The sequence below is a fragment of the Salmo salar genome, chromosome 01 (assembly GCF_965601325.2).
Source record: "Salmo salar chromosome 01, fSalSal1, whole genome shotgun sequence".
NCBI classification, from domain to species: Eukaryota; Metazoa; Chordata; class Actinopteri; order Salmoniformes; family Salmonidae; genus Salmo; species Salmo salar.
The window spans coordinates 182,394,404-182,408,718 of NC_138291.1; the positions used below are offsets into that span (position 1 = coordinate 182,394,404).

The window sequence follows — 14,315 nt, forward strand, 5'->3', positions numbered from 1 at the left end:
AAATAATTCAGAATAGCCTACTACACCATGAGAAGGCTTATAATTTAGCCACAGAGGATCAATAGCTTCTTTTTTTTTAAATAGCATGTGGATTGTAGCCCAATAACAAGGAATAGCCTACAGTCAGGAACATGCGGCAAATCTGTCAGAGAAATAAAACATCACACCGACAAAACAAACCTTTTGCTAAATATTTCAAATACAATCGAGGGAAAACACAGGTTGTAAAGCAAATGGCTCCTGCTGAAAAGAGAACACGATGCTGTAGGCTACCAATATATTTTATATTACATCAACTTCCAAAATATTGTTTTACAAGAGAGAAAGACTTTGGCACGAGTGTGTCGGCCATCACCAGCAAGTGAAACTGGAAAGCATTTTTAGGACTATAATTTCCTTCCTCATATTGTAGCCTACAATATGTTTCTCCACACACCTAGGCCCGGGTTATTGATGGATTCAAGACAAGGTCGTTTTTAATGATCTCAGTTTGTCAGTGTCAAAGTAGTCTGCCATTTTGATCATTTATGCGGTATAAAAAAAAGTCTCTGGTCATGTAAAATTAAATAGAATTGCATGAAATGTGTTTATAAAAGGCCACATTTTTCCCGGACCCTAGGCTACTAAAAATGTTCTCCATGTGTGCAACTTCTGTAAGTGCCTCTCACTCTACTGCTCTACATAAATCTGTCCCAACAGCAGAGCTTTTATTTTCAGCACCACGGAGTGAATCCTTACCACTGCTACACCTGGTTATCAGCAGAGCCCAGTCGGGCAGCGAAACAGTTCATTCAGCCTCTTTTACTGCTTTTGTTAAAAAAAAAAACATATGGCTGACTTGCTTAAACAAATGTTGTTTCTACTGACAGTTGAGATGTACAAACTATGGCATAAGGGGACGACAGGGGCTTGGCTTCCCTAGTGATTTGGGGGGGGGGGCTTGGCTTCCCTAGTGATTTGGGGGGGTGGGGCTTGGCTTCCCTAGTGATTTGGGGGGGGGGGGGGCTTGGCTTCCCTAGTGATTTGGGGGGGGGGGGCTTGGCTTCCCTAGTGATTTGGGGGGGGGGCTTGGCTTCCCTAGTGATTTGGGGGGGGGGGCTTGGCTTCCCTAGTGATTTGGGGGGGGGGGGGCTTGGCTTCCCTAGTGATTTGGGGGGGGGGGGCTTGGCTTCCCTAGTGATTTGGGGGGAGGGGGGGGGCTTGGCTTCCCTAGTGATTTGGGGGGGGGGGGGCTTGGCTTCCCTAGTGATTTGGGGGGGGGGGGGGGGCTTGGCTTCCCTAGTGATTTGGGGGGGGGGGGCTTGGCTTCCCTAGTGATTTGGGGGGGGGGGGGGGGGCTTGGCTTCCCTAGTGATTTGGGGGGGGGGGGGCTTGGCTTCCCTAGTGATTTGGGGGGGGGGGGCTTGGCTTCCCTAGTGATTTGGGGGGGGGCTTGGCTTCCCTAGTGATTTTGCCCACGCACAGCTACTGTTTGGGTGCTCTATATGAAATACTGTGTGACAAAAGTGGTCCATATTGAAAACAAGATTTTTCTTTCATGGCACAAGAGACAGCTGCCTGGTTTGTGCCTGTCTCAGTGGACTAATCCATTAGGAGGCCGTGGGGATTGACACAGTCCAAGAATATGGGGATTGACACAGTCCTAGAATATGGGGATTGACGCAGTCCAAGAATATGGGGATTGACACAGTCCTAGAATATGGGGATTGACACAGTCCTAGAATATGGGGATTGACACAGTCCTAGAATATGGGGATTGTGGCTCAGATGCACAAGGCACATCTCTCTCCAGAATACCTCTTTCCCGCCAAGCTGCTTTCTGTTTCAGTCATGTCTATGGTCCCGTTCACATCGGTTTAACAAAAACACTTACGATTGATTGACAATTAGTGCCTTCCACAATGCAGGCAATGGCTTCAAGTTGCAGCTGGTGAGGAGCAACTGCAGAAAATGTGCAGTCAAAACTTCTGATCACGTTTATTTAACTAGGCAAGTAAGTGAAGAATAAATTCTTATTTACAATGACAGCCTAGGAATAATGAGTTAACCGCCTTGTCCAGAGGCAGAGCAACAGATTTTTACTTTGTTAGCTCGGGGACTTGATCATCAACCTTTGGGTTACAGACTCAACGCTCTAACCACTAGGATACCTGCCGCCCCTGGTGGTTGTATTGTTCATGCAGTGGACATGTAGGTGCAAGTGGGACAATTTTATCCCAATAATGCAACACACTTTGAAAGGATGTGACCAACGATTGTCACCCGAATTGACAAAAGTGATCCACTCGAACGCACCCTCTGGCTCAAGCGTTGTATTACTTCCGGTACTGTTATTTTACTTCCGGTGCGAGTCACCTGACAGTTGTGTGGATGCAGCCAGCGGGTTCAGCATTTGATACACGGGATTGGAAATAATCACAAAACAAACCATAATTCCAGGCCAAAAAATAAAAAAAACGAAGAGATTTTCCGTTAAATCGGTTCTCGGTTTCCCGTCTCTTGCACAATGAGTGCTGGCACCCCTAAATCACTGGCATCATCGGGACAAAAACCCATTCAAGAGATCTGCCATCCGCTCGGAGCCGAGGAGGCTGCTCTCACACCCAGTCCAGATGTCAGGAACATCACCAGCAGCATTGGAGAGAAGGTATGATAAATATATAGATAGATAGATAAATATGTTAACTAGTTGTTTAGATATTTTGGTCCTAACACGGGTTTAGGATAATAACCGACTAACATGGTTATCAAATGTTTTCTGATTTTTTTTTTTCTTCTTCTGAACGCTCATCTGTTTCACCAAACCACAAATATCTTTTCGAATATGACATTTTTTTTTATCAGTTTATCCTGTAGACATGTAATAGATCTGGGGACAGAGCTGTTGGGAGACTGATTTCTACTGATAACTTGAAGCTACAGAGATTCAGTGAATTCTCCATATGGCATCAACTATAGATGCTTGTTGTGACTGTATATGACCTAACAAAACATTGTTTAACTCTATAACATTTTGTAAATTAATCCATGCCGAAGGTTTTCTGATCACAGGATAGATAAAGACGGGGTCTTCAAGCTGGAGATTCCTTCTACCAGTAGTTTGTAAAGAACTCAAGATAACCATATCATACGCAGCCTAATACAAATGAATACCAGGTCCAGATTGGAAGAGCTTTCAGTCTGTTGTTGATACAGAGCAGATGTTGTCGTTTTTAAAACCCATGCTATTTCTACAAAGCAGTGGTATTTAAAACATAAACACACATAAACAAACAGCCCTAGACAGTTGAGCTGGTTTTGTGATACTGTAGGTGGCTTCAGAGTGGGCTGTCCGTGCCAGTCATGAGCAGCTTGACAACGGCGCTGTGTTTTCCTCAGGGACATCTCGTTCTCATGGGCTGTGGCCACAAATGGCACCTGATTCCCAATATAGTGCACTACTTTTGACCAGAGCCCTCAAAAAGTAGTGAACTACATAGGGAACAGGGTGCCGTTTGGCCACATCCTGTGCTCTCTATGGGGGATTGTTTACTGTGTGTATAACTTGTTGTATCATAATGTGTGTAGTGAAAATGGGGCCATGTCCAAGACAAGCTGTAGCCTGCCAGGAGATAGAGGATGTTTACAAATAGCAAGAGAAGTAGATCACTATATGACTTCGCTACTCAGACCTCACAGTGAAATGCTGAATACAACAGGTGTAGTAGACCTCACAGTGAAATGCTGAATACAACATGTGTAGACCTCACAGTGAAATGCTGAATACAACAGGTGTAGTAGACCTTACAGAGAAATGCTGAATACAACAGGTGTAGTAGACCTCACAGTGAAATGCTGAATACAACAGGTGTAGTAGACCTCACAGTGAAATGCTGAATACAACAGGTGTAGTAGACCTCACAGTGAAATGCTGAATACAACAGGTGTAGTAGACCTTACAGTGAAATGCTGAATACAACAGGTGTAGTAGACCTCTCAGTGAAATGCTGAATACAACAGGTGTAGTAGACCTCACAGTGAAATGCTGAATACAACAGGTGTAGTAGATCTCACAGTAAAATGCCGAATACAACAGGTGTAGTAGACCTCACAGTGAAATGCTGAATACAACAGGTGTAGTAGACCTCACAGTGAAATGCTGAATACAACAGGTGTAGTAGACCTCACAGTGAAATGCTGAATACAACAGGTGTAGTAGACCTCACAGTGAAATGCTGAATACAACAGGTGTAGTAGACCTTACAGTGAAATGCTGAATACAACAGGTGTAGTAGACCTCACAGTGAAATGCTGAATACAACAGGTGTAGTAGACCTTACAGTGAAATGCTGAATACAACAGGTGTAGTAGACCTCACAGTGAAATGCTGAATACAACAGGTGTAGGTAGACCTTACAGTGAAATGCTGAATACAACAGGTGTAGTAGACCTCACAGTGAAATGCTGAATACAACAGGTGTAGTAGACCTTACAGTGAAATGCTGAATACAACAGGTGTAGTAGACCTCACAGTGAAACGCTGAATACAACAGGTGTAGTAGACCTCACAGTGAAACGCTGAATACAACAGGTGTAGTAGACCTTACAGTGAAATGCTGAATACAACAGGTGTAGTAGACCTCACAGTGAAATGCTGAATACAACAGGTGTAGTAGACCTCACAGTGAAATGCTGAATACAACAGGTGTAGTAGACCTTACAGTGAAATGCTGAATACAACAGGTGTAGTAGACCTTACAGTGAAATGCTGAATACAACAGGTGTAGTAGACCTTACAGTGAAATGCTGAATACAACAGGTGTAGTAGACCTCACAGTGAAATGCAGAATACAACAGGTGTAGGTAGACCTTACAGTGAAATGCTGAATACAACAGGTGTAGTATACCTCACAGTGAAATGCTGAATACAACAGGTGTAGTAGACCTTACAGTGAAATGCTGAATACAACAGGTGTAGACCTCACAGTGAAATGCTGAATACAACAGATGTAGTAGACCTCACAGTGAAATGCTGAATACAACAGGTGTAGTAGACCTCACAGTGAAATGCTGAATACAACAGGTGTAGTAGACCTCACAGTGAAATGCTGAATACAACAGGTGTAGTAGACCTTACAGTGAAATGCTGAATACAACAGGTGTAGTAGACCTCACAGTGAAATGCTGAATACAACAGGTGTAGTAGACCTTACAGTGAAATGCTGAATACAACAGGTGTAGTAGACCTCACAGTGAAATGCTGAATACAACAGGTGTAGTAGACCTTACAGTGAAATGCTGAATACAACAGGTGTAGTAGACCTCACAGTGAAATGCTGAATACAACAGGTGTAGTAGACCTCACAGTGAAATGCTGAATACAACAGGTGTAGTAGACCTTACAGTGAAATGCTGAATACAGCAGGTGTAGTAGACCTTACAGTGAAATGCTGAATACAACAGGTGTAGTAGACCTCACAGTGAAATGCTGAATACAACAGGTGTAGTAGACCTTACAGTGAAATGCTGAATACAACAGGTGTAGTAGACCTCACAGTGAAATGCTGAATACAACAGGTGTAGTAGAACTCACAGTGAAATGCTGAATACAACAGGTGTAGTAGACCTTACAGTGAAATGCTGAATACAACAGGTGTAGTAGACCTCACAGTGAAATGCTGAATACAACAGGTGTAGTAGACCTTACAGTGAAATGCTGAATACAACAGGTGTAGTAGACCTCACAGTGAAATGCTGAATACAACAGGTGTAGTAGACCTTACAGTGAAATGCCTTATACAACAGGTGTAGTAGACCTCAAAGTGAAATGCTGAATACAACAGGTGTAGTAGACCTTACAGTGAAATGCTGAATACAACAGGTGTAGTAGACCTTACAGTGAAATGCTGAATATAACAGGTGTAGTAGACCTTACAGTGAAATGCTGAATACAACAGGTGTAGTAGACCTCACAGTGAAATGCTGAATACAACAGGTGTAGTAGACCTTACAGTGAAATGCTGAATACAACAGGTGTAGTAGACCTCACAGTGAAATGCTGAATACAACAGGTGTAGTACAACTCACAGTGAAATGCTGAATACAACAGGTGTAGTAGACCTCACAGTGAAATGCTGAATACAACAGGTGTAGTAGACCTCACAGTGAAATGCTGAATACAACAGGTGTAGTAGACCTCACAGTGAAATGCTGAATACAACAGGTGTAGTAGACCTTACAGTGAAATGCTGAATACAACAGGTGTAGTAGACCTCACAGTGAAATGCTGAATACAACAGGTGTAGTACAACTCACAGTGAAATGCTGAATACAACAGGTGTAGTAGACCTTACAGTGAAATGCTGAATACAACAGGTGTAGTAGACCTCACAGTGAAATGCTGAATACAACAGGTGTAGTAGACCTCACAGTGAAATGCTGAATACAACAGGTGTAGGTAGACCTTACAGTGAAATGCTGAATACAACAGGTGTAGTAGACCTCACAGTGAAATGCTGAATACACCAGGTGTAGTAGACCTTACAGTTAAATGCTGAATACACCAGGTGTAGTAGACCTCACAGTGAAATGCTGAATACAACAGGTGTAGTAGACCTTACAGTGAAATGCTGAATACAACAGGTGTAGTAGACCTTACAGTGAAATGCTGAATACAACAGGTGTAGTAGACCTTACAGTGAAATGCTGAACACAACAGGTGTAGTAGACCTCACAGTGAAATGCTGAATACAACAGGTGTAGCAGACCTCACAGTGAAATGCTGAATACAACAGGTGTAGTAGACCTTACAGTGAAATGCTGAATACAACAGGTGTAGTAGACCTCACAGTGAAATGCTGAATACAACAGGTGTAGCAGACCTCACAGTGAAATGCTGAATACAACAGGTGTAGCAGACCTCACAGTGAAATGCTGAATACAACAGGTGTAGTAGACCTCACAGTGAAATGCTGAATACAACAGGTGTAGTAGACCTTACAGTGAAACGCTGAATACAACAGGTGTAGTAGACCTTACAGTGAAATGCTGAATACAACAGGTGTAGTAGACCTTACAGTGAAATGCTGAATACAACAGGTGTAGTAGACCTTACAGTGAAATGCTGAATACAACAGGTGTAGTAGACCTTACAGTGAAATGCTGAATACAACAGGTGTAGTAGACCTTACAGTGAAATGCTGAATACAACAGGTGTAGTAGACCTCACAGTGAAATGCTGAATACAACAGGTGTAGTAGACCTCACAGTGAAATGCTGAATACAACAGGTGTAGTAGACCTCACAGTGAAATGCTGAATACAACAGGTGTAGTAGACCTCACAGTGAAATGCTGAATACAACAGGTGTAGCAGACCTCACAGTGAAATGCTGAATACAACAGGTGTAGTAGACCTCACAGTGAAATGCAGGATACAACAGGTGTAGTAGACCTCATAGTGAAATGCTGAATACTACAGGTGTAGTAGACCTTACAGTGAAATGCTGAATACAACAGGTGTAGTAGACCTCACAGTGAAATGCCGAATACAACAGGTGTAGTAGACCTCACAGTGAAATGCTGAATACAACAGGTGTAGTAGACCTCACAGTGAAATGCTGAATACAACAGGTGTAGTAGACCTCACAGTGAAATGCTGAATACAACAGGTGTAGTAGACCTTACAGTGAAATGCTGAATACAACAGGTGTAGTAGACCTCACAGTGAAATGCTGAATACAACAGGTGTAGTAGACCTTACAGTGAAATGCTGAATACAACAGTTGTAGTAGACCTCACAGTGAAATGCTGAATACAACAGGTGTAGTAGAACTCACAGTGAAATGCTGAATACAACAGGTGTAGTAGACCTTACAGTGAAATGCTGAATACAACAGGTGTAGTAGACCTCACAGTGAAATGCTGAATACAACAGGTGTAGTAGACCTTACAGTGAAATGCTGAATACAACAGGTGTAGTAGACCTCACAGTGAAATGCTGAATACAACAGGTGTAGTAGACCTTACAGTGAAATGCTGAATACAACAGGTGTAGTAGACCTTACAGTGAAATGCTGAATACAACAGGTGTAGCAGACCTCACAGTGAAATGCTGAATACAACAGGTGTAGTAGACCTCACAGTGAAATGCTGAATACAACAGGTGTAGTAGACCTTACAGTGAAATGCTGAATACAACAGGTGTAGTAGACCTCACAGTGAAATGCTGAATACAACAGGTGTAGTAGACCTTACAGTGAAATGCTGAATACAACAGGTGTAGTAGACCTCACAGTGAAATGCAGAATACAACAGGTGTAGGTAGACCTTACAGTGAAATGCTGAATACAACAGGTGTAGTATACCTCACAGTGAAATGCTGAATACAACAGGTGTAGTAGACCTTACAGTGAAATGCTGAATACAACAGGTGTAGACCTCACAGTGAAATGCTGAATACAACAGATGTAGTAGACCTCACAGTGAAATGCTGAATACAACAGGTGTAGTAGACCTCACAGTGAAATGCTGAATACAACAGGTGTAGTAGACCTCACAGTGAAATGCTGAATACAACAGGTGTAGTAGACCTTACAGTGAAATGCTGAATACAACAGGTGTAGTAGACCTCACAGTGAAATGCTGAATACAACAGGTGTAGTAGACCTTACAGTGAAATGCTGAATACAACAGGTGTAGTAGACCTCACAGTGAAATGCTGAATACAACAGGTGTAGTAGACCTTACAGTGAAATGCTGAATACAACAGGTGTAGTAGACCTCACAGTGAAATGCTGAATACAACAGGTGTAGTAGACCTCACAGTGAAATGCTGAATACAACAGGTGTAGTAGACCTTACAGTGAAATGCTGAATACAGCAGGTGTAGTAGACCTTACAGTGAAATGCTGAATACAACAGGTGTAGTAGACCTCACAGTGAAATGCTGAATACAACAGGTGTAGTAGACCTTACAGTGAAATGCTGAATACAACAGGTGTAGTAGACCTCACAGTGAAATGCTGAATACAACAGGTGTAGTAGAACTCACAGTGAAATGCTGAATACAACAGGTGTAGTAGACCTTACAGTGAAATGCTGAATACAACAGGTGTAGTAGACCTCACAGTGAAATGCTGAATACAACAGGTGTAGTAGACCTTACAGTGAAATGCTGAATACAACAGGTGTAGTAGACCTCACAGTGAAATGCTGAATACAACAGGTGTAGTAGACCTTACAGTGAAATGCCTTATACAACAGGTGTAGTAGACCTCAAAGTGAAATGCTGAATACAACAGGTGTAGTAGACCTTACAGTGAAATGCTGAATACAACAGGTGTAGTAGACCTTACAGTGAAATGCTGAATATAACAGGTGTAGTAGACCTTACAGTGAAATGCTGAATACAACAGGTGTAGTAGACCTCACAGTGAAATGCTGAATACAACAGGTGTAGTAGACCTTACAGTGAAATGCTGAATACAACAGGTGTAGTAGACCTCACAGTGAAATGCTGAATACAACAGGTGTAGTACAACTCACAGTGAAATGCTGAATACAACAGGTGTAGTAGACCTCACAGTGAAATGCTGAATACAACAGGTGTAGTAGACCTCACAGTGAAATGCTGAATACAACAGGTGTAGTAGACCTCACAGTGAAATGCTGAATACAACAGGTGTAGTAGACCTTACAGTGAAATGCTGAATACAACAGGTGTAGTAGACCTCACAGTGAAATGCTGAATACAACAGGTGTAGTACAACTCACAGTGAAATGCTGAATACAACAGGTGTAGTAGACCTTACAGTGAAATGCTGAATACAACAGGTGTAGTAGACCTCACAGTGAAATGCTGAATACAACAGGTGTAGTAGACCTCACAGTGAAATGCTGAATACAACAGGTGTAGGTAGACCTTACAGTGAAATGCTGAATACAACAGGTGTAGTAGACCTCACAGTGAAATGCTGAATACACCAGGTGTAGTAGACCTTACAGTGAAATGCTGAATACACCAGGTGTAGTAGACCTCACAGTGAAATGCTGAATACAACAGGTGTAGTAGACCTTACAGTGAAATGCTGAATACAACAGGTGTAGTAGACCTTACAGTGAAATGCTGAATACAACAGGTGTAGTAGACCTTACAGTGAAATGCTGAACACAACAGGTGTAGTAGACCTCACAGTGAAATGCTGAATACAACAGGTGTAGCAGACCTCACAGTGAAATGCTGAATACAACAGGTGTAGTAGACCTTACAGTGAAATGCTGAATACAACAGGTGTAGTAGACCTCACAGTGAAATGCTGAATACAACAGGTGTAGCAGACCTCACAGTGAAATGCTGAATACAACAGGTGTAGCAGACCTCACAGTGAAATGCTGAATACAACAGGTGTAGTAGACCTCACAGTGAAATGCTGAATACAACAGGTGTAGTAGACCTTACAGTGAAATGCTGAATACAACAGGTGTAGTAGACCTCACAGTGAAATGCTGAATACAACAGGTGTAGTAGACCTCACAGTGAAATGCTGAATACAACAGGTGTAGTAGACCTTACAGTGAAATGCTGAATACAACAGGTGTAGTAGACCTCACAGTGAAATGCTGATTACAACAGGTGTAGTAGACCTCACAGTGAAATGCTGAATACAACAGGTGTAGTAGACCTTACAGTGAAATGCTGAATACAACAGTTGTAGTAGACCTCACAGTGAAATGCTGAATACAACAGGTGTAGTAGAACTCACAGTGAAATGCTGAATACAACAGGTGTAGTAGACCTTACAGTGAAATGCTGAATACAACAGGTGTAGTAGACCTCACAGTGAAATGCTGAATACAACAGGTGTAGTAGACCTTACAGTGAAATGCTGAATACAACAGGTGTAGTAGACCTCACAGTGAAATGCTGAATACAACAGGTGTAGTAGACCTTACAGTGAAATGCTGAATACAACAGGTGTAGTAGACCTTACAGTGAAATGCTGAATACAACAGGTGTAGACCTCACAGTGAAATGCTAAATACAACAGGTGTAGTATACCTCACAGTGAAATGCTGAATACAACAGGTGTAGTAGACCTCACAGTGAAATGCTGAATACAACAGGTGTAGCAGACCTCACAGTGAAATGCTGAATACAACAGGTGTAGTAGACCTCACAGTGAAATGCTGAATACAACAGGTGTAGTAGACCTTACAGTGAAATGCTGAATACAACAGGTGTAGTAGACCTTACAGTGAAATGCTGAATACAACAGGTGTAGACCTCACAGTGAAATGCTGAATACAACAGGTGTAGTAGACCTTACAGTGAAATGCTGAATACAACAGGTGTAGTAGACCTCACAGTGAAATGCTGAATACAACAGGTGTAGTAGACCTTACAGTGAAATGCTGAATACAACAGGTGTAGTAGACCTCACAGTGAAATGCTGAATACAACAGGTGTAGTAGACCTCACAGTGAAATGCTGAATACAACAGGTGTAGTAGACCTTACAGTGAAATGCTGAATACAGCAGGTGTAGTAGACCTTACAGTGAAATGCTGAATACAACAGGTGTAGTAGACCTCACAGTGAAATGCTGAATACAACAGCTGTAGTAGACCTTACAGTGAAATGCTGAATACAACAGGTGTAGTAGACCTCACAGTGAAATGCTGAATACAACAGGTGTAGTAGAACTCACAGTGAAATGCTGAATACAACAGGTGTAGTAGACCTTACAGTGAAATGCTGAATACAACAGGTGTAGTAGACCTCACAGTGAAATGCTGAATACAACAGGTGTAGTAGACCTTACAGTGAAATGCTGAATACAACAGGTGTAGTAGACCTCACAGTGAAATGCTGAATACAACAGGTGTAGTAGACCTTACAGTGAAATGCCTTATACAACAGGTGTAGTAGACCTCAAAGTGAAATGCTGAATACAACAGGTGTAGTAGACCTTACAGTGAAATGCTGAATACAACAGGTGTAGTAGACCTTACAGTGAAATGCTGAATATAACAGGTGTAGTAGACCTCACAGTGAAATGCTGAATACAACAGGTGTAGTAGACCTCACAGTGAAATGCTGAATACAACAGGTGTAGGTAGACCTTACAGTGAAATGCTGAATACAACAGGTGTAGTAGACCTCACAGTGAAATGCTGAATACACCAGGTGTAGTAGACCTTACAGTGAAATGCTGAATACACCAGGTGTAGTAGACCTCACAGTGAAATGCTGAATACAACAGGTGTAGCAGACCTCACAGTGAAATGCTGAATACAACAGGTGTAGCAGACCTCACAGTGAAATGCTGAATACAACAGGTGTAGTAGACCTCACAGTGAAATGCTGAATACAACAGGTGTAGTAGACCTTACAGTGAAATGCTGAATACAACAGGTGTAGCAGACCTTACAGTGAAATGCTGAATACAACAGGTGTAGTAGACCTCACCGTGAAATGCTGAATACAACAGGTGTAGTAGACCTCACCGTGAAATGCTGAATACAACAGGTGTAGTAGACCTCACAGTGAAATGCTGAATACAACAGGTGTAGTAGACCTCACAGTGAAATGCTGAATACAACAGGTGTAGTAGACCTCACAGTGAAATGCTGAATACAACAGGTGTAGTAGACCTCACAGTGAAATAATGAATACAACAGGTGTAGTAGACCTTACAGTGAAATGCTGAATACAACAGGTGTAGGTAGACCTCACAGTGAAATGCTGAATACAACAGGTGTAGTAGACCTCACAGTGAAATGCTGAATACAACAGGTGTAGTAGACCTTACAGTGAAATGCTGAATACTACAGGTGTATTACAACTCACAGTGAAATGCTGAATACAACAGGTGTAGACCTCACAGTGAAATGCTGAATACAACAGGTGTAGACCTTACAGTGAAATGCTGAATACAACAGGTGTAGTAGACCTCACAGTGAAATGCTGAATACAACAGGTGTAGTAGACCTCACAGTGAAATGCTGAATACAACAGGTGTAGTAGACCTCACAGTGAAATGCTGAATACAACAGGTGTAGTAGACCTTACAGTGAAATGCTGAATACAACAGGTGTAGTAGACCTCACAGTGAAATGCTGAATACAACAGGTGTAGTAGACCTCACAGTGAAATGCTGAATACAACAGGTGTAGTAGACCTTACAGTGAAATGCTGAATACAACAGGTGTAGTAGACCTCACAGTGAAATGCTGAATACAACAGGTGTAGTAGACCTTACAGTGAAATGCTGAATACAACAGGTGTAGTAGACCTCACAGTGAAATGCTGAATACAACAGGTGTAGTAGACCTCACAGTGAAATGCTGAATACAACAGGTGTAGTAGACCTTACAGTGAAATGCTGAATACAACAGGTGTAGACCTCACATTGAAATGCTGAATACAACAGGTGTATTAGACCTCACAGTGAAATGCTGAATACAACAGGTGTAGTAGACCTCACAGTGAAATGCTGAATACAACAGGTGTAGTAGACCTCACAGTGAAATGCTGAATACAACAGGTGTAGTAGACCTCACAGTGAAATGCTGAATACAACAGGTGTAGTAGACCTTACAGTGAAATGCTGAATACAACAGGTGTAGTAGACCTCACAGTGAAATGCTGAATACAACAGGTGTAGCAGACCTCACAGTGAAATGCTGAATACAACAGGTGTAGTAGACCTTACAGTGAAATGCTGAATACAACAGGTGTAGACCTCACATTGAAATGCTGAATACAACAGGTGTATTAGACCTCACAGTGAAATGCTGAATACAACAGGTGTAGTAGACCTCACAGTGAAATGCTGAATACAACAGGTGTAGTAGACCTTACAGTGAAACGCTGAATACAACAGGTGTAGTAGACCTCACAGTGAAATGCTGAATACAACAGGTGTAGTAGACCTTACAGTGAAATGCTGAATACAACAGGTGTAGTAGACCTCACAGTGAAATGCTGAATACAACAGGTGTAGTAGACCTCACAGTGAAATGCTGAATACAACAGGTGTAGTAGACCTCACAGTGAAATGCTGAATACAACAGGTGTAGCAGACCTCACAGTGAAATGCTGAATACAACAGGTGTAGTAGACCTCACAGTGAAATGCTGAATACAACAGGTGTAGTAGACCTCACAGTGAAATGCTGAATACAACAGGTGTAGCAGACCTCACAGTGAAATGCTGAATACAACAGGTGTAGTAGACCTCACAGTGAAATGCTGAATACAACAGGTGTAGTAGACCTCACAGTGAAATGCTGAATACAACAGGTGTAGTAGACCTTACAGTGAAATGCTGAATACAA

General features: G+C 42.1%; 1 protein-coding gene across 2 annotated transcripts in view; it reads left to right on the top strand.

Moving 5' to 3' along the window:
- Nucleotides 1-2,350: 2,350 nt before the first annotated feature.
- The window catches only part of LOC106591923 (sorting nexin-30), a 63,606-nt gene continuing 51,641 nt past the window's right edge, over nucleotides 2,351-14,315 (top strand). For both annotated transcript variants that reach the window (XM_082957055.1, XM_082957058.1), the window contains exon 1: nucleotides 2,351-2,647. In XM_082957055.1, coding sequence (XP_082813181.1) covers nucleotides 2,507-2,647 — 141 coding nt within the window. In that variant the 5' untranslated portion in view covers nucleotides 2,351-2,506. The remainder of the gene's footprint in view (nucleotides 2,648-14,315) is intronic.